The sequence below is a fragment of the Mesoplodon bidens genome, assembly GCF_964165515.1.
Source record: "Mesoplodon bidens genome assembly, chromosome: 15".
Classification (NCBI taxonomy): domain Eukaryota; kingdom Metazoa; phylum Chordata; class Mammalia; order Artiodactyla; family Ziphiidae; genus Mesoplodon; species Mesoplodon bidens.
In genome coordinates, this window is record NC_138171.1 from 50825872 (window position 1) to 50852020 (window position 26149).

General features: G+C 42.7%; 1 protein-coding gene across 2 annotated transcripts in view; it reads right to left on the minus strand.

Annotated features, from left to right (window-relative positions):
• Positions 1 to 525: 525 nt before the first annotated feature.
• The window catches only part of LOC308629685 (acyl-coenzyme A synthetase ACSM1, mitochondrial-like), a 33599-nt gene continuing 7975 nt past the window's right edge, over positions 526 to 26149 (minus strand). Inside the window, exons 2-13 of one of the 2 annotated variants that reach the window (XM_081257838.1) lie at positions 24304 to 24514; positions 21950 to 22157; positions 20263 to 20403; positions 19318 to 19477; positions 17195 to 17274; positions 14818 to 14941; positions 12545 to 12625; positions 11900 to 12001; positions 4732 to 4859; positions 3546 to 3645; positions 2370 to 2489; positions 526 to 873 (exon numbers count right to left, since the gene is read on the minus strand). In XM_081257838.1, the coding sequence (XP_081113964.1) occupies positions 787 to 873; positions 2370 to 2489; positions 3546 to 3645; positions 4732 to 4859; positions 11900 to 12001; positions 12545 to 12625; positions 14818 to 14941; positions 17195 to 17274; positions 19318 to 19477; positions 20263 to 20403; positions 21950 to 22157; positions 24304 to 24514 (1542 nt within the window). In that variant the 3' untranslated portion in view covers positions 526 to 786. The remainder of the gene's footprint in view (positions 874 to 2369; positions 2490 to 3545; positions 3646 to 4731; positions 4860 to 11899; positions 12002 to 12544; positions 12626 to 14817; positions 14942 to 17194; positions 17275 to 19317; positions 19478 to 20262; positions 20404 to 21949; positions 22158 to 24303; positions 24515 to 26149) is intronic. The other variant, XM_081257839.1, reaches the window with a different exon arrangement.

The window sequence follows — 26149 nt, forward strand, 5'->3', positions numbered from 1 at the left end:
GAGGACTGCGGGCCCCTGGGGAGGGGCTGGGGAACAAAGCTCCTGGGTCCCTGGGAAGGGCTGGAGGAGTCCTGCAGGATTCCTGGGCCCCCAGAGGGCAGGGCCCTCACTCACCTGCACTGGTCCAGGCTGGGACCTGCAAGCAACAACAGCAGCAGCATTATTGGTGGGAGGAGAGGCAGTGGGTCCACTGGAGGGGGCAGGTGAGGGATGGTGTGGCAGGCAAGTGTCGTCACCAAGCTGGGCTGCCCTCCCCTCTTCTCCATTCCCCAGACACCACGATGCCCTGCCTCCCGCCTCACCCCCAGGTGGGCAGAGGCAAGCCAGGCAGGAGCAGACCCCGGGGGCCACATGGACTGTTCCTCCGAGACCTCTATGTCCTGGTCATTGACTGGGTCACAGAGTCTCTGGAACCAGGAGGGAGAATCAGGCCCTGGGGCAATCTCTGATGGGGGTTGGGGGAATTAGGAGGGACAGCATTTAGCACTGGATCTTTCGCAGAATAAATGCACAACAGACTCACTGTGGATGCTGAGTCAGTATTTAATTTGCTTCAGCCCCATTCTGAGTGCTCAGCTGGGCAATCTGAAAGGAACGGGGAACTTGGAGGAAGGATAGTGATTGATATTAATTTAAAAGAACAAAAATGCTGGAATGTTGACACTCCTGGCTCTCTTTCAAGTCAACCCTCTCAGCGTTCCTCTCCTCACCCTCACCATCGTGAGGAAACTGAGGCCGCCAGGCATTTGGCCAACATCACACAGTGGTTTCTGAGTTTATTGCCAATTACATCTGACCAAACTCCTTCTTCCGGAGTTCACTTCTTTTTATCTTGCCAGTGATGGTTTTGGGCAGCTCTGAGACAAACTCCACCTGGTTGAGGATAAAGCAAACACATTCTGACCAAGTCACCCCGTCATTTTCTATCAACCCTCAGCTCTCCTCCTTTGCCCTCTCACAGTCCCCCAGACAGGCTAGCGCCATGTGGGGGCCTTAATGGGGTCCACCATTTATGTCAGATTCTCCTCTGACCTCCTGAAGTTGGATGCAGCCCTTTGATGTACTTTGACCAGTGAAATATGAGTAGGAGTGAAGTGTGCCACCTCTAACAGAAAAGTTGGGAGTCATTGAGACAGGCCACCCCCTCTGTCCATCTCTTCTAGTTCTCTGGGAGGTACCTACGTGGTGGCTGCTCCTTTATCCTGGTCCCAGGATGAGCGGATGTGGAGCAAAGGCTCCGAGAAAGCTATGGTGGACAAGTGGCGTGAGCAAGAAAGCCACCGTCCTTGTTATAATCCACTGCAACTTTGGGACTGTTTGTTACCCACAGTAACATGTAGCCCTTCCTGACTGGTACGCATCCTCTCTTCTACTCTCGATAAAGCATCAGAGCCTAATGTTAGCAGCATGAACTCTGTTGTCAGATACACATGGGGTTGAATCCAGCTTCTATTTACTGTAATCTCAGGCAATTTACTTTGAGTCTCTAAGCCTCAGTTTCCTCTCTGTAGACTGGGATGATTATCTCAGGTTGTGGAGAGGATTAAATGAAATAATAATGCATGTAAAGCCTTGAGTCCAGGGCCTGGTACACACGGTAAATGCTCAATAAACGTTAGCTATATAGCTTTATAATATGTACTGATTGTAAACATTCACACAATGCAGCAAAGTATTACTACAAAAGAAGGAAATTTTAACTTGTTTTTAAACATATCAGATAGCACTACGTACGTTATTTCTTAGCCTGCTTTTTTATCTCAATAATATATTATTGTGATATTTTATGTTAAAAAATCTGCATCATCAGTTTAAATTACAGAATAATATTAAATTCCATGAGTAATTTCATCATTTCTCTATTGCTGCACAGGTTTATAGGTTGTGCACAGCATTTAAAACAAATGAAGTTGAACAAAAAATATCAGAATGTATTACACGTTGTTAGGGTAAATATCATTTTGTTCTTTTTTGTTTGTTGTGTAGGTATATGTGTATTGGATTGCAATATAGAATGTATTTCTCATGACAAATAATGTTTTTTAATAGTTTGGAAGTTGCTGGTTTGGGTGTCTTTTTCAAATTTTGAAAGATTATAAATAACCTTCTTGGATATCTTTGGGCAGTTGTCTGATATTTTTCTTTAGGTTGACACTCCAGCAATGGATGAGTTTCTGACACAGGATCGAGGTTCCATCCGATTCAGTGGGCTCCCTCACACCCCTAAGCTGAAATGCTTCTTCTGCAGAGAAAAATATTAGTGCTCTTGGCTACTTAGGCTTCACCCCAGACACTGTATGAGACTTGAGGCGGTGGAGCCCCCAGAACCACTCACAGGGACCAGACCCCAACCGTCTGCTCTCACTCACCTTCCTTGGGTACTTGTACGGGGCTGTCACTGACTTCACATGCTGTTGCAGCTCCTTGGTGAGCTGGTCTCGATCATGGGACAGGAAGTTTGGGGTTAGGACAATGAAAGCCTTCACTACCTGCGGTGAAGAACCAGAGTGGAGGCTCAGGGCGAGTGACAGCCAAATTATAGTTTAAGGAGTAAATGCCTGGGACTTCCCTGGAGGTCCAGTGGTTAAGACTCCACGCTCCCACCACAGGGGCCGCGGGTTCCATCCCTAGACAGGGAACTAAGATCCCACGTGCCATGCTACACTGCGCGGCCTATAAATAAATAAATAAAAATTTAAAAATAAAGAGTAAATGCTTACTAAATTAATGGGAAAACAAACTGACAGTAGAGCCTTTGGAAATCCCAGGTTCAAATCCCAATACTTCCAATTTCCACTCTTTGCCTTGGAACATTACTTAACCTGTCTTAATCTCGATCTCCTCTGCGAAATGGGGAGAGGACAGGTTCATTCCTCATCAGGTTTATGTAAAGAATCCATGAGATAATACACATAAAACGTGAAGCCAGTTTAAACGTATTTGTATTCCTATCATTGTTATCATCACCATTTTCACTATTATTATAGGCAGAGTTCTGTGGGCATTTAATAATAGCTAAGACCTTGAGGGCATTTAATAAATGTTGGTAATTTATTAGTTTCCTATTATTATTTATGTCCTCATTTAACTACACAGGGATTGTACATAGAACGTGTTCAATAAACACTTGATGAGTCAAGGATGCCTGCTCTGGAGCCAGAGTGCTCAATCTCCCACCACTTATTAGCTTGTCATCCAGGCAAGTTATTTAACCTCTTTATGCCTCTGTTTCCTCCTCTGCAAAAAGGTATAAGAAGAGCCCTTAATTCATTGTGTTCTGTGAGGGATAAATGAGCTGACACCCAGTAAGAGCTGATTAACTACTAGATGGCAGCAGCAGCAGCATTCACAATCAGCATCGTTTCAGTCACAGATGAGGCCACAGTGCCCCCTGCTGACCACATCGTGTAAGTCACATGCACACCAAGCATGCCCTCCCTTCACCCTAGGTCCAAGGCTGGGTAGGTATGGCCTGGAAGTTTTCCCCTCACCTGCCCTCCCAGCCCCACACCCAGCCACGATGACCTCCACGTCCCGACCCTCACCTCCCCTCGAATCGGGTCCGGGCTGCTCACCACAGCGGACTCAGCCACCGCTGGGTGCTCTGCCAGGGCGTTCTCCACTTCTGCCGGCCCAATGCGGTACCTGCAGGACCAATGGTTCCTTCTGAGCCAATTCCCGGGCGAGGGTGACCCAGGCCCTCAGATCGCATCTTTGGGAGAGACACATCTTCCCTTGGCACGGAGGGTATCTGTCACGGGGCGCCAGAGCCCTGTGTAATGGGACTCAAATGTGAAGTCCTGAACGTTCCATGCTAAGAAATACAAGGCTCAGGTGCTCCCCAGGTGAGAGAGGAGGTGAATGCTTCATCCTCCCAGAGCTCTGGGGCTTGGCTCAAGCTCAAGCAGCTTCCCCTGGCATGAAAACTCCTTAGCTTAAACATCTGTACAGATTTTACACCCTGTTCCTCACTATATCAGCATTTGTTTTAGAAATTAAAAACAACAAACTCAATTTTCCTGAAATTCCCAAGAAAACTTATGATTCTAGTGTAACGTGTCATTTTTGTTCTTTATAAATCATGTAAGAGTTAGGAACAACAGACTTGGAGTCAGACCGCCTTTTTTCAAATCTGGCCTGCACCTTGTACTGTCTTTGAAACTTCAGGCAATGTTTTTCACTGGTCACCGACTCCATTTCCTCATGTAAAATGGGCATAATCATGGGAATTCCCTGGGGGCCCAGTGGTTAGGGCTACGTGCTCCCACTGTAGGGAGCACGGGTTGAATCCCCGGTCGGGGAACTAAGATCCTGCATGCCGCACACTGTCAGGTCTACACCCACCCCCTCCCCCACCAAAAAAAATTAAACTAATATAAAATGGGCATAATCATATCTACCTTACAGCATTGGGAGGTGGTCATATAAAGCTCTACAGAGAGTATGGTCACATAGTACGTATTCCATAAAGGTGAATTTTATTATTGTTGTTGTTGTTATGTGTTTCTGTGACATGTGGTTCATCAGAGGGGCACACAGAATAAGGTCCCTCAACAAATAGGCACCAAAGTAAAGTTTTCCTTCCCAGTGCCTTTAACTTGCATGATGTCTTACTTTGGTTCAGAGTTAGGCTGAGAGTCCCTCACCAAGGCATGAAGGAATGTCTGGGCATGCTACCTCCCACCAGGCTCGTGAGGGTGGTACCTCCTGCTCAGCGTCAGCCACACCTACCCGGAGGCATTGATGACATCATCGGCCCTCCCCAGGAACCAGAAGTAGCCCTCTGCATCAATAGTCGCTCTGTCCCCACTGTTGTAGAAGTCCCCACACTCCACTTCGGCTGTCTTCACTGGGTTACTCTGCAAAGAGAACAACACTCCTCTGTCAAAAACAGTGAGTTTAGAGATGATGAGCTACAGCAATGGGCTCGGATCTGGGTTTGAATCCCGCTTCTAGCTCTACCTGGCACCTGGGAAATTTTTAGAATCTCTCTGAGTCTACTTTCATTACATGCAAGCACTCAATGCATGCTACTGGTCAATTAGTGAACAATGTTCAACCAATTTAAAGAACAATGTTTTTCATTTCATTCATTTATTTATTTATTTTTGGCTGTGTTGGGTCTTCGTTGCTCCACGCGGGCTTTCTCTAGTTGCGGCGAGCGGGGCTACTCTTCATTGAGGGCCGCGGGCTTCTCGTTGCGACGGCTTCTCTTGTTGCGGAGCACGGGCTCTAGGTGTGCGAGCTTCAGTAGTTGCGGCACGTGGGCTCAGTAGTTGTGACTCACGGGCTCTAGAGTGCAGGCTCAGTAGTTGTGGGACACAGGCTTAGCTGCTCCGCGGCATGAGGGATCTTCCTGTACCAGGGATTGAACTGCATTGGCAGGAGGACCCTCAACCACTGCGCTACCAGGGATGTCTCCAGAACAATTTTTAAACATAACAACTCACTTTTGTGTGCCACTCCAGTAAAATAAAATTTCCGCTAGAGCATAACTCTCTTTTCTTCACTGTTATAAGCTCTGCATTTACGCAGTGGCTGGACAGATGGGAGGTGTCAATAAATGTTTGCTGAATGAATTTTCTTCCCAAAATATTACCTCATTTGAGCCTCACAGAAAGCCTATGAAGCTGGTATTCTTCATTAAACTTTTAAGATAATTGTATATTTGCATGCAGTTATAAGAAATAATACAGAGAGACCTCATGTACCCTTTACCTAGTTTCTCCCAATAATAACATCTTGCAAAAATATAGCTCAATATCATAACCAGGATATTGACATTGATACCATCCACCAATCTTAATCAGGTTTCCCCAGTTTTTTACTTGTACTCATGTGTGCGTGTGAGTGTATCTAGTTTTATGCCATTTTATCACATGTGTAAGTCCATGTATCTTCCACCACCGTCAAGGTACAGAACAGTCCCATCATCAACAGGATCCCTCACGTTGCTTTTATATCCACATCCACCTCTCTCCTCTCCCTTCTTCCACCTCCCTTCCCATGACTAACCCCTTGGCAATGACCAACCTATTCTCCATTTTTATAATTTTCTCATTTTAATAATGTCACATAAATGGAATTATATAGTATATAACCTTTGGGAGTGGCTCTTTTTTTAAACTCAGTATCATTCTCTGGGGGTCCATCCACACTACTGTGTTCATCAATAGTTTGATCATATTTATTGCTGAACAGTATCTCACGTTTCGGATGAGACACAGATCAACCATTCACCCACTGAACGGCACCTGCGTAGTTTCATTTTTAACTATTATGCATAAAGCTGCTGTGAACCTTACAGATTTGTGTGAGGCTGGCATTTTTTAGCCCATTTTACAGAAGAGGAAACTGATGTTCAAGGAGGCACAATAACTCCCTCAAAGTCACTCAGCTGGGCAGTGGGAGGGTTGGCGTTTGAATTTACAGCCTATGCATGTGACCACTAAGCACTGTGTTGGGATTTTTCTTCTTCTGGAACATGGAATAATTTTAAGAGGTTTCAGGAAAAAAATCTTTAAACATTAAATTGCATCCTTTTTTAGAGTCCCGTCCAATTGGTTATATTGAGATTCTCGGACATATTTTTAAAAGCTCTGGAACTACCAAGAGTAAGATAAGTTTCCGTTTCAGAGCATTTTTTGCCTTTAATTTTTTATTTTTAGACAGTTTTAAAGGTAACTTTCCATTTAGAGTTATTATACCATTTCAGGACTTTTAGTGAAAATAGAAGTTAGCTAGAATTTAAGAAAATGTTTTGTGTGTATTATAGTTATGGTTATAATTGCCTCCTGTTTCTGGCAAGAGATACTGTTTTCCACTTGAGATACCAGATCAAATTCTTTTTTAAACAAATGTTTTAAAGGAATAATTTGATTTAAAGTGAAAAATAATGTAATTAATAATATAGATGGTGCATGGATATGGCAGAAAATAGTTGATGTGGACTTGAATGACTGAAATTTAGGAGACACCACATCAAAGGGTACAGAAAAAGTCCCACCGCCAATTCATGTACCATTTGAACTGCTGTCCATCTCAGTGTACTGTGATACAGTTGACCTGACACGTCCCTGTGGACAGGTTTTCCCTGAAGGAAATGAAATTTCTTGATGTCAATCATCTGAGGTAGGGTCAAAGATTGGAACCTTGCAGATGGGACTCCCACACCCAGGGAAGGAATTCCTTTGTCTCTCTGGACCTGAACTTCTTGGAAGTAGGTTCTCAGAGCCATTGAAGAGCTCCTGAATGGTAGGAGAATAGTATCACATCCACCACACAGAGAGGGTCAGAGTCTACAGAGGCACCAAAGTGAGTTCTTCACCTTGACTACTTTTAAAAAGTGCTACTGGTGGGTGATGTCAAAAAAACATGGCATATGAGGAAGACTTAAGGTCTCATTTCCCCCAAAAAACCACAAAAAAGTACAAGAAGTTGAATTGACTATGTACGACGTCTGGGAAAGAGTCAAAGGCTTAAAACAACCTTATAAATACCCAATCAAGAAAAAGCCTTCTTGAAAATGGTAGAAAAGTTTTGTGACACTTTATTCACCCTTGCTCCAGCCTTTCTCCTACATGGCAGTTTTAGTCTTGAGCAGATGGCAGCCCAGTTTCCAGTCCCCCTGCTCCAACAGAGAGAGAAGATCTCATTTGCAAATTATTGTGCACACCTGTTGTAACCTATCTCGTGATAATTGAAGGACTGGTGCAAGGCACCCAGTTCGTGTAACTCAGAATATAAGTGGGAAGAGCAATAGGCACTGTTCATAGAAGCTACCTGGAAGACCACAAAAGTAAAAGATGCCTGAGGTAAGAAATTATTGGTGGAGATATACAATAGATCATCAAGGCCTGGAGGAGAAGCTGGGGTGAGATTCTTTTGAGAAATTAGGATATTCAAGACAGCTGTGCACATGGCGGTATTTAGAAAGCCATGCACATACCTGAGCAAGACATGTGCTCACAAGAGTCCTGAGAAGACCTTAAGCTTTCACCTCAGACTGATCTCTCGGCTCAGAGCAAGCCTAGCTAAGTGGTGAAGGAGTAACCCAGGACAGACCTAACTTGTACATTGGTTGTTCTCTCCTTTTTGTTGTTATTGGTATTTTTGTTTGTTTGACCTCTTGGCACTCAAGAAAATCTCTGTCAAAACATTAGCTGAGGGTTTCCCTGGTGGCGCTGTGGTCGAGAGTCTGCCTGCCGATGCAGGGGACACGGGTTCGTGCCCCGGTCCGGGAAGATCACACTTGCCATGGAGCGGCTAGGCCCGTGAGCCATGGCCTCTGACCCTGCGTGTCCGGAGCCTGTGCTCCGCAATGGGAGAGGCCACAACCGTGAGAGGCCCGCCTACCGCAAAAAAAAAAAAAAAAAAGAACACTACAGACCCTTATGAATAATTGGGGCAAAATTCTCAGCAAAAGGCTAGCAAACAGAATTCAGCAACATATTAAAAGGATTATATACCATGTCTAAGTGGGATTTATTCCTGGTTCAACATATGAAAATCAATCAGTATAATGAACCATGCTACTAGAATGAAACTGGGGGCTGGGGGACCACCTATCTGTTCAATTGATGCAGAGAAAGCATTTAACAAAGTTCAGTACCCTTTCAAAATAAAAACACTCAGTTTATTTAATAAACTAGGAATAGAAGGAAACATCCTCAACATTACAAAGGCCATATATTTTTTAAAAAGCATAGCTAACATCATTCTCACTGGTAAAAGACTGAAAGATTTTCTCTTAAGATCAGGAACAAGACAGGAGAGCCTGATCTCACCATTTCTACTCAACAAAGTATTGGAAGTTTACCCAGATCAAGTAGGCAAGAAAAAGAAATGAGGCACCAAAATGAAACAGAATTAAAACTAGATCTGTTCACAGATAACATGATCTTACATGTACAAAACCCTAAAAAACTTCCTCTCACACACACAAATTGTTAGAGCTCATAAAGGAATTCAGCAAAGTTATAGAAAAGAAAATCGATGCACAAAATTTAAGGTGCAGTTCTATACTTTAACAATTAACAATCCAAAGAGGAAATTAAGAAAACATCAATAAGAATACAATAGTAAGGATAAATTTAGTATAGAAGGTGAAAGACTTGTACACTGAAGATTAAAAATCACTGCTGAAAAAGAGAAAGAAGACATAAATAAATGGAAAAGCATCCCATATTCATTGATTTGAGACAATATTAAGGTGACAATGCTACCCAACATTATCTACAGATTCAATGCAATCCCTATCAAAATTTCAATGGTGTTTTTTGCAGACATAGAAAAACCCATCCGAAAATTCACATAAAATCTCAAGGGATCCCAAAGTGCAAACACAACCTTTAGAAAGGAGAAAAAAGTTGGAGGACTTACACTCCTGATTTCAGAAACTTACTTCAAAGCTATATCAATCAAAACAATGTGATACATTCATAAAAAGAGACATACAGACCACTGGAATAGCATAGAGAACCCAAAAAGTAACCCTCACATATACTGTCAATTGATTTTAGACAACGGTGCCAAGACCATTCAGTGGGAAAGACAGTCTTTTTAACAAATGGTGTTGGAACCTTGGATGTCCACATGCAAAAGAATGAAGTTACCTTATATCATACACAAAAATTAATTCAAAATGGATCAAAAACTTAAATGTAAGAGCTGAGCTTATGAAACTCTTGGAAGAAAACACAGAGGAAAATCTTGCCTTGGATTTCACAATGATTTATTGAATATGACACCAAAAGCACAGGAAATAAAAGAAAAATATTGAATAGATAAAATGTTCTTCACCAAATTTAAAAACTTTGTATGTCATAGGATACTATCAAGAAAGTGAAAAGACAACCCACTGAATGGGAGAAAATATTTTCAAAGCATATAATTTGCATATCTGATAAGGTATTAATATCCAGCCTACATAAAGAACTCTTACAACTTAGAAACAACAACAGAAAAATGAACAACCCAATAAAAAATGGGCAAAGAACTTGAATAGACAGTTCTCCGAAGATATAAAAATGGCCAATAAGAACATGAAAAGATGCTAGTCATTAAAGAAATGTCAATCAAAACCACAATGAGTAACCACTTCAAACCCATTAGAATGGCCATTATTAAAAATAAACTGAAAATAGCAAGTGTATGTAAGGATATGAGGAAATGAAAACCCTTGTGCATGTGGAAAACATGTATGGCAATTCCTCAAAAAGTTAAACAGAATTACCATATGATCTAGCAATTCCATTTCTGGGTACATAAATAAAAGAAGGGAAAGCAGAGACCCAAATAGTTACTTGCACAATCAGTGTTCATAGCAGCATTATTCACAAAGGCCAAAAGGTGGAAACAACCCAAATGTCCATCAACACTTGGTATATACATACAATGGAATATTATTCAGTCTCAGAAGATGACAGTTTGCTAAAACATGGATGAACCTTGAAAACATTGTGCTAAGTGAAATAAGCCAGACACAAAAGGGCAAATGTTGTATGATTCCACTTATATGAGGTAACTAAAATAGGCAAGTTCTTAAAGACAAAAAGTACCATTAGAGGTTACCAAATGCTGGGGAGATGGGGACTAGGCAGCTATTGTTTAATGGGAACAGAATTTCTTCTGGGGATGGTGAAAATTTTCTGCAGATGCATAGTGGTGATGGTTGTGCAATATTGTAAATTTTACTCAATGCTACTGAATTGTATGCTCAGGAATGGTGAAAAGGGTAAATTTTATATCATATATATATATATATGCCTCAATAAAAAGAAAATAAAAGAACAGAATATAAGCCAACAAATCTCAATGGAAGAGTGACATGTCTCATTGCCATGAGAACATGTGAAATGAAAGAAATCAGTGTGGCCATATGTGAAGACATCTTTGCAAAATAAAATATGTTATGTACATTTTTTTTCAGTCATGGCTTTGGACCATGCCAGTTCAATTTAACCAGAGTCTCTGTGGTTGGATCCAAGTATTTAAAAAAAAGAAGCCCCAAAATGATTCTAACGTGCAGGCAGTATTAAGAACTGCTGATCTATACACCTGTTACTCTGTGTTCATTTTCCCTTTTATCCAACCTTTAAACTGTGCTACTGAGAATTAAGGCTAATGCTTGCATGATTGCTTCTGGACAATAGTACCACAGAGGGACAGGTCCCCACCCACCCACCCAAGACCATAGTGTGAGCACAACAGTGACACCAGTGGCTGTGACTTTGTAGAAAGGAGATGGAGTCTGAGGTCAATTTCAGGGTCTGTCTACCCTTCTACAGTCCATCTTGGAAGCTGAGGATTTCCTCTTAGTGGCCACTGCTAGCTAGCGTTTGTCTGATGAAGAGTTACAGCAGGTTTCTTTATACTCTATTGTAGGTTTCTGTAGTCCCTGGATTTCTCATTTAGAGTTTAGGCTCCAAAACACACCACTTTGAATCCTAGCCTGCCATTTATTTGACATGGGAAAGACATGTAAAGCTTCCAATCTGCAGTTCCTTCCTCTTTAAAGTGGGGATAATAGCGCCCCTGGAGGCTCAGCGAGATTAATAGATTTGTTTGCACCCTGTTGGTAAGTGGGGTGGTATGATGTGAACCCAAAGCCAGCATTCTTAACCACAAGAGATCACTGGACCCCAAGTCTGGTGGTTCTGAAGCCAGGCTGTTTTCTACCCCATCAGTCAGCCCATAAGTGCCAGGTGGCTTATGACAGAAAGGGATGTGCGAACACACTATGAGCTTTGAGATTAATTAGAACAGGTTTCATTGACTTGGAGTGAATAAAGGAAGAAGGAAGAAGCCTCAGGATGCAGAGTTGAGTCCAGTCCCTTATCACCTACACAGCTCCCGCAAGGATTCTTGGGCCGCATGGGGGCAGATGGTGTGTCCTTACCTCATAGTACATGAAGACGCCTATGGGCCTGGTGGGCTTGATCCTGATGCCAATGTTTCCTTCAGTGTTGGGCGGCAGGATGTTGCCCTTGTCATCAATGATCTGGAGCAAGAGATCTGTGAACCCCACCCTGCAGGGATCCCCAACACTCCGGCCGCACCCAAACACTGCCTGGCTCATTCATGTGACACAGTGGGGGTTATTGGGGGAGGGGGTTGTGGTAGAGGAGCCCTGTCAGAAAATAGAATAAAACGGTCAAAAGTCTTTGAAATCAGCAAATGGTGAAACCCAAGCCATGGGTCTATGTGTTTCATGCATATATAGACATCACAAATGTGTCTTCAAGATAGAAAACACGGATCAGGAAAAACTAAAAGCACCAGCAGTGGAGAGAGCCGCCTGTGCTACTGCAAATACTCTTTTCCAGGCTCGGGGCATGAGGCCTCTGGCTGTCCTGGCAAGCTGCACTCATGCCCAGGACATTGCAGGTCTCAACTGAAACCTCCCCAGGAAGCTGGAGGAAAAGTAGGCGGAGAAGAGGAAGGGCAACCAGGAGGCAAGACTTGTTCTGTCACCTCGTGTCACACAATGGTCCAACCCTAGCTGAGCACTAACTGCTCTCTGCCAATGTCTTTACCACCAGACCTGAATGTCGTAGGGTGGGATGGCCTTCCCCATGGAACCCGGCTTGATCTTCATCTCCCGGAGAGTGCCACAACTTATTCCCTGTTCACAAAAGAAGAAAACGGGGGTTGGCAAAGCGTCCAGGCTGATCACAAAAACACAGCATCCTTGCTCACAGATGTCATTTGATGCTGTGCAAAGAGCCCTCATGGAGAAGCTAGAAGGCATTGACCCCACTCTAGTCAGCAGACATTCACTGCACCTGACCTGGACTGGGCCTGAGCCCGGTGCTGGGGCTACAGAGTCCAGTGGGAGAGGCCAAGAAGCAGCAGAGGAGGGAGCCCAGGGCTGTGGGCATGTAACGTAGGGTGTGGAGTGCCCACTGTATGCCAGACGTGTGTCCATTTGCTGGGGAGGGCCGTGAGTATATTTAACAACCATTTACTTGTAGCCGCCTCAGCTGCTTCTCAGAGCTGTGCTGAGATTATTCAGATTGTTCACGTTGTTCCCCTACCCCGTGTCTTCCTGATGAACCTTATTCCTTCTTTATGGTTCTCGAAATTATCATTCTTCCTAAAGTTAAGCGCTTTACACACAGAGAGACCAAGGTTTGAATCCTGACTCCACCACTCACTAGCTATGTACCAAGTAATCCCCCTTGATCTCCTCCTCTGTCAAAGGGGGGTAATTATAACATTATCCCTTAGAGTGCTTGTGAGTGTGTGCCAGGTACACACCAAGTATTCAATAAACAACTACTACTAGCTATCTTTCAGTCCCTAATAAAAGGAAGTTGGGAGATTCTCTTTCTGTGGTATTTTTCCCCACACTCGTATTGCTGCTTGTCTCTTTCCCTCAGTGGATAATGAGCATTCAGAGAATAGAGATTGTCCCATCCGTCTCTGCACCCCCAGCATCTAAACACAATACCTACCTAAAAACAACAGTGACAACCATAACTGCAATAGGCGTTGGACACTGTGCCCAGAGTTTTGTATACTTTCTTTCATTTACCTTATCATAACCTGGCAAGATTGGCATTATATTTCCATTTTGGAGATGGGGAAGCTAGACTCTGCAAGATTCAGTGATATGCTGATAGTCTCGAAGCCTATAACTGGCAAGGCTGGGATCTGAACTGGGGTCTGAGCTCCTGAGAGAGGAAGTACTTTCCCCTCTGCAATGTCACTGCTCACACTCCAGGCACGTGGAAAATGTTGCAGAGATGAGTGGATAGGTGTGAAAATGTTTGGAGAAATAAAGCACCATGTGGGTATCGGGGAGTATTCTGTTGTTATGAATAGTTGATGCAAAGGGACTAGTGTCATGGGTGTAGCATGTAGTTCTAACCTCACCCTCCCTGTCTGAATGCAAAGTGTGAACCAGCAAGGACAGACCTAGAGCCTTAACATTTCTCAAGCCCGGAAGCAGACCCAGTAACTGATTATTTATTTTTGCAAAATAATGTCAGAAAAGTATGTCAATTGGGACTAAAACAGCTATTTTGCTACAGGCCCTGAGATGACAGTCATCCCTCTGTCAGCTAAAGGGATGATAGGGAAGTAGGGGAAAGTGGCTCTGCCCAGCATTGGAAATAGATTAAGAATGTGTTAGAAGAGAGATACCAGCCCACACTATCATGAATAAAGTCCTTGAGGTTCAAGACATGCATTATGCTTTGAATGCGCTGCCCACTTGACTGGTCAGTGATCCTCTTTGGGATCACACTGTGTGTATGTGTATCTGTGTGTTTGTGTGTGTGTGTGTGTGTGTGTGTGTGTGTGGTGTGTATATAGAAGATCTGTCTTCCTGCTAGTGTCTCACAATCAAAGCTGTGTGCTCTCCTCGTAAACACCCAGAAATGAACTAGTGAACTTTCGGGGCTAGCTCCTGCCTGCTCCTGTGGTTGCTGCCTAGGAAGGGACGGTGAAGTGGACAGGACTTGCAGTGGTGGCTTCCATGTTCCCAGAGAGTGCCTTCTATGCCAGTACCCCTCCTGGGTTCCCTTAAACTAATTATCACAGGTACAGTGGCACCATGTCCTTAGACCCCTTACTAAGTTTGTGCAATACTTTTCAGCACATTGGTCTTTTGACAAGTTGATGAGCTGCAATTGTCTTTTCTGCAAATTTATTTGGGACAAATGAGCCTAGAGCTCTGGAGCCTCCCCTTGGCTTTGAGCAATGCTGTGTGCACAGTGGGGCCTCTGCACACACTCATAGCAGGATTCAGCTCATCTGCTGGGCTCAGTGGACGAGCACATCCTGACTGGCCAACAGGGACCATTCACCTACCGTTTCTGACTGTCCGTAGGCCTGGTAGAGCAGAATGCCTGTCTGTCTTCTCCACAGCTCTTGCTCCTCGGGCAGCAGGGCCTCCCCACCAGTACAGCAGTGCTCCAGGGTGGGGAACCTGAGGCTGAGGGGAAGGCAAAGTGTCAACAGAGCCCCCGCAGATTGGGCTTGGGCGCTTTGCCCCAGGCCCAGGGAGAGCGCAGAGCATTGTCATCTGGATCATTCATCCTTCTGCTTCTTCGCTTCCTTACTTGCCTTCTGGGCATTTTACTGATGGTCAAGTCCAAGTGGAAGTCATTTCCTGTTGGTAACTGTTAACTCATCTGGCAGGGGTAGGTGGTGGTGGTGGTGGTGAGGCTAATGGGTTAAATCAGGGAGATCAGGATTGAATATGGATGTTGATGTAACAAGAGGGAAAAAAGTGTGCTTGGAACACATCCTAAGCATTCTATGTGGCTAAGCGGGTTATTTTTATAAACCATAAGGGCTGAGGGATAAGACCCCAAGGATATGCTAGGATGGTAATAGAACTGTCCTGCCTTCTGGGAAGAGTGGGCTTATGTGAACTGAAGGCCTTCTGTGTTTCTGGCTGGAGAATGCAAATTAGGGGTTGGAAATGAATTGCTCGGGACATCAAGGAAGACCAGGGTTCATGTAAGTAAAGAGAAGAAGGATCACAGGTAACAGCCCTGAGAGTAGGAATTTGGGAGAGAACAGAAGAGTCTGCTGTGAACATTTGCAGTAGTTTGCTAGGTACGTTGTGTGATGTAAATCCTCTCATCTATTTTCCCCATGAAGATTTCCATAAGTAATACAAAAACCATCACAAAATAATGATGGATTCCCTGAAGGAAATGGATAGAAGTGATTGGGGTCTTAGTACCACCTTGCACGGGGCTGAGCTGAGCCAGCTCGTAGGGGTGAGGGAGGTGGCAGAATCCCTTTTCACCCTCTCCTCATATATACAGAGCCTGTAGTGACGGACAGGAGGGCTGGCTTCATTGAGGGTATGTTCCTCATTCTTCTTGAGCTTTATCCAAAGTACATAAAATGGGCAGAGTCTCCAGTAGAGTCAATATTCATGCCCTGGTTGAATTTTTACGGGGTTTATCCACCATCTCAAGAACGTTGCAACAAGTAGCTGTAATATGAGCTTTGATATACAGTTGGAAACATAATTCTGTCAGATTGAGGGTTCATGAATAAAATCAAGCTGTATTTCAGTTATCTTCATAAATTGAACTCCTTGATATTTTAAGTCTTATATGTCTAAAACATGTTAGCTCTGATTTTGAAGTAGGCATTTCAATTTCAGAGTCACTAAAAGATACATAAACAACCATAAGATTCAAAGAGCAGAGTTCAGGTGAGCTAAAAATTAATCCACAAACATGGGGAAATGCAAAATCAAAATTACAGTGTGATACTACATAACCATCAGATTGGCCAAAATTAAAACTTTGACAAAAACAAATATTGCCAAAGATGTGGAACAATGGGAATTCTCCAACCCTGCTAGGGGGAGCATACCTTGGTTCAATACTTTGGAAAATAAGGTAGTAGGGTGCAATGTCAGTGTGACCAAGCAATTCCTCTCCCAGAGAAGATCTACAGCAATGTGTGTTTACATATTTATGTACATGTTCAAAAATTCAATGCAGCATTAATCATCAATAGTCCCAAACTGAAAACTACCCAAATGCCCAATAATAGAACTGATTAAAAATGTACTACTTTCATAAAATGTAATGTTATACAGCAATGAAAATTAACTGCAGCATTATTTAACAACACGGACACTTCTTAGAAACATAATGTTGAAAAAAGAAGCCAGATATTACGGAATAATGTATGATTACATGAAGTTCAAAAGCAAGTAAAGTAGAGTAATTTGTTTAGGGATATTTCCTATGTAAGCTATGAGGGAAAATAAGGAAATGAACACCATAAAAGCCAAGATAGTGGATTCCTTTAGTGGAGATGGAGAGGCATGAGGATGTCTCTGGGGCCACTGGCCATGTTCTATTTTTGTGCCTTGGGTGAGCAGTTACATAGCTGTTTTATTTTCAACAATTCATTAATTTGTAAATGTATATCTTATATAGTTTTCTGTATGTTTATTTCACCACAAAAATGTTTATTAAAAAAACCCCACAATGATGCAAGGCTCACTCAGTGTTTCATTTGGTTCTCTGAATCCTGTTTAAAGAACCAATTAGACTAGCTGCTAAATATCACCACCAATATTTACCCCCCGACACACACACACAGTATCCTCAAAGAACCATAACTAAAATCAGTCAGACCACAGTGCATCAGATTACTTAAAATCCTACCCGAAGATTCCTGTTACCAACCACAGCCACTTCTACCATACCTGGTGAAATTCTGCTGCAGAATCATTCGAAACACAGAGGTCGCAGCCAGGCAATGGGTAATAGGGTATTTGAATAAAGTCTAGAGAGTTAGGAGAGAAAAAAATTTATTTTTAAAATTAAGATTTAAATCATAGATTTGTTATTAGCATTTTAACTCTGATCTCTCCTCTAGAAGAGCCCATTTATTCATCTGTTAATTCTTTCAGTATACCTAAATTGAGCATGAATTCCATACATGGCATGTGTCAGGTACTATTGGCGCAACACAAGAAACTCTAAGTTGAGGGGATGGGTAGGGAGGGAATGAAGGGAAAGTTTTGTTTTGTGACTTTGAATAGTTAATTTTTAATGTAACATTTTTCATTTTCTTCAGTATCTCCCGTCTTCAATAGGAGAGACTGAAACCAAGTAATTTAAAAAGTTTATTTTTAAAAATTCACGAAAGTAGTAATTGTAAAGTAAATTAAACAATTGAACTTTCAAATGCAGGGTTTGGGGTAAATTTGTAGACTCAATTCTTTGAAATAATTCAAGCTTAAAATACACTGAGAGTTTGGGAACACCCCTTGTAGGAGAAGGAGAATTAGACCTGGTGGGGGAAGGAGAGAGGTGGATTCATTGTGGTTTGTGCAGTTCTATGCCTCAGAGACTGGCAGGATGCAGGCAGAAAATAATGATGGAGAGGCAGATATTGACATAGGGGCAGGGAATGAGAAGTGGGACGTACAGTTTCAGGTGTTGGAGGGATGATCAGATGAACTTAACCAACCAGTAGAAAAACAGGGGGAACTAGCCTGGAGAGAGAAGACTGGACAGTTTTGAGAGCCACCTGAGTGGATGTACCTGCTGGAGAAATGGAAGTAAAGGAAGCTGCTCAGAGGGGAGGGAAAGTTGAGGGCAGAGCCTTGGGTGACTACAGCGCTCAGGGCTGAGCTGGGGAACAGGCAGTAGCTGTAGCAAGTGGAGAATGTTCTGTGGGGCAATCTGACCTTAAGGGAGGAGAGGCGGGGCTGGTCCGAGGTGCACCAGGGTGAAGGGCAGGTGTTCTTAGGATGAGGAGCTTTGAATACGTTTATGGACTGAGGGAGTCGAGTCAATGAAAAGTGAGAGATTGAAAATACAGCAGAAAAGGTTTAATGAGTTAAAGATTAATAGAGAGGGGCTCCAAACAGAAGGGCAGGGAAAAGAGCAGGATCGGCCGCAGGTGTCGGAAGGGAGTTGGACGCTGAGAGGTGAAGGGGCAGGTCTGCCTCTGAGACAGAAAGCAGGGGAGTGAGCGGAGACACAAAGACAATTTTTAAGTGAAGAGAAATACGTTGAAGGAGTTCACGCAGGTGACCTGTTATTACCATGGTGTATGCATAACAGCAACTGCTACCACTTACTGAGTGTTCTCTCTGTGCTAGTTTCAGAGCTAAGCACTTTACACAACTTTCCTATGTCATCTCATTAATATTACCAACAATTTTGTGGAGATAAGTCAAAGACCCTGGACCCAATGGCCATCTTCTTCACCAGTGGGACGACAGGCCTCCCCAAGATGGCAAAGCACAGCCATGGACTTGCTTTGCGATCCTTCTTCCCTTCATGGTAGGAGAGAGGGCACCATTAAGACTCTCATTTTACAGATAAGGAGACTGAAGCTCAGAGTGGTAAGTAAACCACCAATAAATGTCAATCATGGGATACGAAATTAGATCTGTCATATTCCAACGCCTTTGTTTCTAAATACATCATTAAATTGAGTAGCCACACAAATACAACATTCACACACCAGCTACCTGGCCCTGGTAGAGCCAGGATCCAGGATCAGGAGACCTGAGCTTGTTCTGTTTGCTTTCATTTCTCAAAATGTATATTCTGGTTCCCAGGTCCACAAAGTCTGATCCATAGGTCTAGGGAAAGGTTTGGAATATGTGTTTTCTTCAAAGTTATATCTTGATGTAATTCTGATACAATGATTGATTCAGTGCTTCACACGTTGAGAAACCCAGAGCCAGGGTTATATTATGCTAAGAGGATTCTTTGCTAAAGAAAGTATTTTCTCAGTTGGGTCCAGCATTTGAACTGGAAATGAGTTTCTTCTGGGAGTATGTTGATATCAAAAGGCTCGTCTTCTTACCTGTACAATGACCTTGGGGTCAAACTGGGGCAGATGATGGACAAAGACTGTAGACCCCGCTGTCCATGGTTCAAGCAGGGACCCTACGACAGCCAGAATCCAGCCTGTGTCTGCCAGGCACCAGAGGACATCAGATGTCTTCAGCTGCAGTAACTTCCTGCTAACTCCAAAATACAGTTAGCCTCAGATACTATTCTGACTACTATACTATCCTTCCCTTCTCTCCACCCCCATTCCTCCAGGATTTTGCTACTCAGTTGTTATCACTAGCACAGATACCAGCTATCTACAAAAAGCTTTCTCTGTCCCCTTGGTCTGGTTAATAAGGTACAAAGTATATAGAACATGGTCTGGTTTGAATATTACTAGTTGGGGGACGGGGAGAAGGGAGAAGAGTTTGGTTTAAAACTGATTAAATGGTTAACCCAGCTTCAGCCTCTATGTTTGTTCCAGGTTAGGGCAGTGGCCTGGTGTGGCTTAGTTCCAGGTATTATTTTTCCCTAACAGTTCATGACTGGGAAACTCTATGCCGAATTTGTCCACAATCAAGGAGAGGAGAGGACCTGTCACGTAAGGTCACATTGCTGGAGCATTTTATCTTTCCCCACCAAACCGTGGAACTACTGACAGGGACACAGGGGCTTGTCATTTGTGTGATTTGCAGAATGCCTGCTGTTTCCACCCACATCTCCTCCATGCCTCCTGTGAAGGTGCTCAGGCAGGACCCAAATGTGCCTCCTTTGTCATTCAGATGCCTCTGTCAGCAAACACTCATACATAGTCTATACTTCTCACACCCTAGAAGTCTGAACCAAAGAGGGCAGAAAGGATAAACAGCATGGGGTCAATTCCACCAGGAGATCTTTTCCCAGCACATACACATATACATACACACTTCACCCCAGATCTGTGGCTCAGCTCCTAAGCTGGTGCCCTCTCTCCTACCATGAAGGGAAGAAGGATCGCAAAGCAAGTCCATGGCTGTGCTTTGCCATCTTGGGGAGGCCTGTCGTCCCACTGGTGAAGAAGATGGCCATTGGGTCCAGGGTCTTTGACTTAATACAGGTGTGAACTGGGGATTCTGACCTGCAAAGGGATTCAACACAAAAGGACAGAAGTCATGTTTCCTGTTTTTCCATCCTCTGGGGAAGCAAAAGAAACAATATGAGGCTTGGAGTCAGAAAACTGGGGTTTGCAACTCCCAGTATTAGGCACCAAACAAAGTTTATGGGTGACTTGGATAGGTGGACTGAGATTTCTTCATTTTAAAAAGTGGGGAAAATATGATGTATTATTTTTAATTTAATAAACATTGAAATAGTATTGCCAATGATTCCAGACAATGCTGTAAATGATTTAAAAATAAGAACTCATTCTATCTTCAGAGCAACCCTAAAAGGTAAGTACTGCTTTTATGCCTATTTTGTAGATGAGGAAATTGAGGCTCAGAGAAGTTAAGAAACTAACCTGAAGACATATAGCCAGCAAGTTGCAGAGCCAGGATTCAAACTCAGACAGTGTGATCCATATACTATGCTTTTACTCACACTGCTAACCCTGTATTTTACACAGACTAGCTTCACGGGAATGTAACCTCATAAACTTGCTGTTGAGGGGTGGGAAACAGAAAGCTAGGGAGAATGAGAGTGTAAGGAATATATATATGTACGTCTGCCCTAGCATGAGCTACAGGTAGAAGGTAGAATCCGTAGCTCCCTCCATCTGCTTGGTCCTTGGGGAGCTTCTCCTTGGCTGAGAGTCTCTTTCTTGGGCCTATTACAATTGTAAATGCAAGCTTCCTACAGTACTCAGTCGGAGAGGCTGCAAGTAATCCCAGTGCTGGAGGGAGCACTGGCTCTTGTGGAGAAATGAGACCATACTGAGTCTGGACAATTTAGGCGAGTTTTAATGAGTATTCTTTGTTTAAACTATTTTAATCTAATTCTCTGACTTCAGAATCTAGCATAAGATGTGATTTCACTGTAATATTTGCCCTTGGGGGTTGAAGTAAAGAGCTTTAAACACTGTGGAAGTACTTCAAGAAAACAAATCCAGCATGGTTTGTGTGTGATATGAAAAATGCCTGAAGGCTTGCAGAATCAGAGTTTTGGAGGTGGAGGGGTCTTTCTTACCTTCAGCACTTCCCTAACTTTTCCTTCAAGGTGTCCCTATAGACACCCACCCCCAGGACTTGGAAAGTGTTTGTTCCCAAAGCTGCCTGTCATTTTCTTCTCAGTCTCAAGTTTCACCTTAAAAATTCATCTTAACCTTTTGTTCAACTTCTTTAATTGCTAATTATTTACATAAAAATAATATTCAGATTCCCCACCTACAAGGAAAATGCAACACAATAACCCTTTGACTTTACACATCTCCTTTGCACGGGGATGATTATATTTTAGTGAGAGAGCCATAGGAGTTCAATTTCCTCATTTTATACATAAAACAACTGCAGCCAAGAGAGGAGAAGGAACTAGCCCAAGGTTGCACAGCAAATCAGTGACACAGCTGTGAAGAGAAGCTCAGACCTGGTGAGCTTCCTCCCACTGGCTTCTTCTCTACCAGCACTTGACAGTGAGTGGCTTTCTCCTGCCATTCCTCAGAAAGCACATTCATCAGACCAGAAACTCACTTAATCAGTGATCGGAAGTCCAGCCACCCTTTACGGCTGTGGTCAGACACCAGGAGCTTGGTTTTCAGAGCAGGACACTCAGAAGCGACAGAATCCACCTCTGGGGCAAGGGTATCTGTGGTGACGATGCCCTTGGCTTTAGACACTTGTAGTCGGTAGAGAATGTCCTTGGCCTTCATCTGGGTGGTCCCTGGCATGAAGACGATCCCTAGGGATGAGAAAGAAACGGCTTATTCTGGTATCTCTTTCACAGCCTCACAACCTTGGCTGTCAGACCTGGTTTATATGCATAGAAATCCCCTAACTTCTTGGCATGCAAAGGATGGTCCACAGCATCAACACTGCCTAGGACACAGAATCTCACACCCTACCCCAAACTTACTGAATCAGAGTCTGCATTTTAACAAGATCTCCAAGGGACTTCTATGCACATTAAAATTTGAAAAGCCTGCCCTAATAATTTCTACTCTAAATGGATCCAGCCAGTAGACAGGTGAGTCCTTCTTTATACAAATTTACACAGGATCTGGGAAAGATACAAGTAGGACAGTGTCCCTGACACTGCCTCCCTGCCCCCATTTTTCTCCTCTACTTCCTTTTCTGTCTTCGTGCATCTCTTGTCATCTCTTGTCATCATTCCTTGTGTCATCTTGCATTTCCTCTCTTTCCTTCGTTCGTCATACCCAAAGTTAATTACAATGTCCTCTGAGCTTTTCTACTTTTTCTTCCTTCTTCCATCACCAACAATTAGCTCAAGTCTTTGTGTGCCCCTATTGTATTCTAATTTCTCCACCAGAATGCCCTGTCCTGAATCTTCCTACTACCCACCTTCCGTATTATTAGCCCGCTTAGTTCCACAGAGCACTGACATTTCCCCTCCACATTTCTTCTCTTCACTAACACCTGGGCCCTCTCTCCAGAGAAACACCGCACTCCCCATCCTGACTTTGAGGGCACTGCTCTCTCCCCGTCTTTCTCTCGCACAACTCTATTCTCTATTTCAAGATGACCATTCTTCCTATAGGCTACTCCTGACTCTAAGCATTTCCACGTGCTGTGACCATTCTTGGAATTTCTGTCTTTTGCTTCTACTCCTCTTTAATTCTTCTTATCCCAGAGGTCTCAACTCATGTCTTGGGTTTCTCATGGACAATCTCTTCACTATACAGATGGCAAAAAAAAAAAAGAATCCATGATTTCCATACTGATTATATAGATTAATGCATAGATAAGCAATTAAAAGGGAAAGGAAAATCTCTATAGAAGAATGCCAACTAATAAATGTAGAGGGAATGATATAAATAGAAAATACTAATAAAAGACCACCATTAAAATATTCAATTCAGTCAAGAATCATCAGTGGATTCTCAAACCATAAGGTGAAAGACAGTTGGGGAACAGGATATTCACACAGTCCCATAAATATTATATGACAGATTACTTACTAACTACAAAAGGAAAAGGAACCCTTACAAAGGTGGATACTACCTTTCTAAAGTGATAAAACAATATCAATGATAGTAGGGCAAACCAACTTTATATATGCCCAGTGTGATGCACCAAGGAAGACACAATATTGCCCTTCTAGTACCTGGGCTAAAAATGTTTAACCTGAAGATAATCATGAAGAAGGAGTCAGAAATACAAATTTTGATGGGCCTTCTGCAAAACAATTGGCTTAGATGCTTCAAAATTGTCATCGTCCTATAGACAGTGTAGAACGTAGAGAAACATTCTAGATTAAAGGACATGGAGGAGATATAACAACTAAATGCATTGGATTTTTGATTTAAAGCAAATAAATGCTATAAAGGACATTATTGGGACAATTGAGGAATTTTGACGATGGATGTATATCAGGTAACTCTATTGCATCAGTGTTAAACTTCTTGTGTGATAACTCTACTGTGCTTATGTAAAGGAAATGTCTTGGATCTTAGCAGATGCATGCTCCAGTGTTTATGTGGTGTTTATGGGTGTCACAGTGTCTGCAACTGATTCTTAAATGACTCACTGGGAGAGAGGGCTCGAATATGGCAAAACGTTAACAATTGATGAATCTTATAAAAAAAAAACAAGAATGTCTGAGACCGTGTAAGAGAAAGTGTGTGTGTGTGTGTGTGTGTGTGTGTGTGTTTGCGTGTCTGAGAGAGAGAGAAAGAGAGAATTACAACATTGTGTTTGAGAGGGTGTGAGTACAAGGGAGAGAGTGGATGAGAAGGAATGAAATAATATTTGAATGAGTCTGAGAAAAAGAAAGACTGTGAAGAAGAAAAACTGGGGGAAAGAGAAAGCACCTAATATTTCAGGACAAACTGGCTCTAGGAGCCCAAATGTCTGCTTGGGTCACTGACCTGTTCGGATGCAACCCACAATCACCAGCCACCACTCAGGCACTCGAGGCAGAATCAAGGCTAGATGGTCTCCCTCCTGGAGGCCACAGGTCTGTGTGAAGACGTTGGCTGCACGACGGGTTAAGTCTGTCATCTCTCTGAAACTCCACTTCACTTCATCCCCTTGATTATTCACCCACCACAGGGCTGGGTTTGGACCTCTCTTGCCTTCCTGGTTAGGATCATATGCTACATGTTATTTCCTGCTTCAAAGGAAAGGGGCACTAATTTGGCCAATCCACTACCACAGTCACATTCCACTGTGAATGTAGCTCAATGTCTGAGATCCCATTTTAAAGCATTTATAGTGCCAAGAGAACTTGGGGAGAGGTATGATCCAGCCAAATTCTTCTGGTCTACTGTAACCCCCTCCTCTTAAGTCTCATAAAACCATGAAAAGCCTTCATGTTACTTATTGAAGACTTACAATTTTATGCTCCATGTGTCTGTCTTAGTTCCACATGGACAGTAGGTTACTCTCTGTGCCTCAGTTTTCTCATCTATGAAAAGGGTATAATACTACTACCTAGAATGTAGTAAAGTCAAATTAATTATTTTAAAAGGTCAAGTGTGTATACCAGTGCCTGGCATATAGTAGGTGCTCAATAAAATTATTGTTATTATTATTACAACAAAATAAAAGAGGATAATTTAATTCCTGAATATTAGGGGAAATTATTTTTTAAATTAAGGTACCTCAAGAGGTGCAAGAAGTCAGTTTTGGAAGCTCCAGGGCCTTTTTCCCCTCACAAAAACATCAGGTAAACAACAATAGACTAAGATGGTCTTGTAGGAATTTAGAAAAGAGTCACAAATCCACAGCAACCAACAAATGCCCAAACAATAAAAAGTCATAACCAAAATGGTAAGAAATTTTGTGGTGTTTTTGCTTATTCTTGCACCACCTGCTCTCTGATGTGGTACAGTGTAGTCAGAGGAAGCCACTCAATTCCCAGCCCCTCCCCTAGGATAGATGAAAAAGATTGAAACTTGTGTGCAACATTCTGGCTTGTCTGGAAGCGGCCTTAAGCACTGGTTTCTGTCTTGACTGACTTGGAGCTCAGAAGGTTATGATGGCATATTGGAGGTATCTGAAAACAGTGGCAGATGTCACAGTGTGTGGAAACTGTAGACCTGTGGTTACCTAGGGATTAGAGACTACAGACAAAGAAAGAATAGAACATTTAAGTCCCCCAGAAGAAGCAGACTTTTAAGAAAGTTAAAATGTGAAAGAGCAGGCAAAACTAGGAAAAAAAAAAAAAAAAAAAAAAAGCACATGCACAGGACCAGGAAAGACACATGCCAGAGAAGACCTTAAGTCTTTGTACTGAGCAGATTATTGAAGGTATTTCCCTGCATGGAGCCAGGCTGCAAAGACTGAGAGAGGAGGCTATTTTGTAAAAATATCCAATTTTTAACAAGAGATCACAAGGTCTACAAAGAAAAAGAGAAGCAGTCTATTCAAAGTAACAACATGAATCTCCAGAAACTGACCCTAAAGAGACATAGGCTGCAGTTACCAGACAAAGATTTTTAAATGACTGTCTTAAATACACTGAAAGAGCTAAAGGAAAACACAAAGAACTAAAGCAAATCAGGAAAATAATATATGCACAAAATGAGAATATTAACAAAGAGATACAAATTATAAAAAGAACCTAACAGAAGTTCTGCACCTGAGAAATACAATAACTGAATTGAAAACTTCACAAAGGGACTCAACAGCAGACTTGAGTAGGCAGAAGAAAGAATCAGTACACTTGAAGACAAGTCATCTAAAATTATTGAGTCAGAAGAGCAAAAAGAA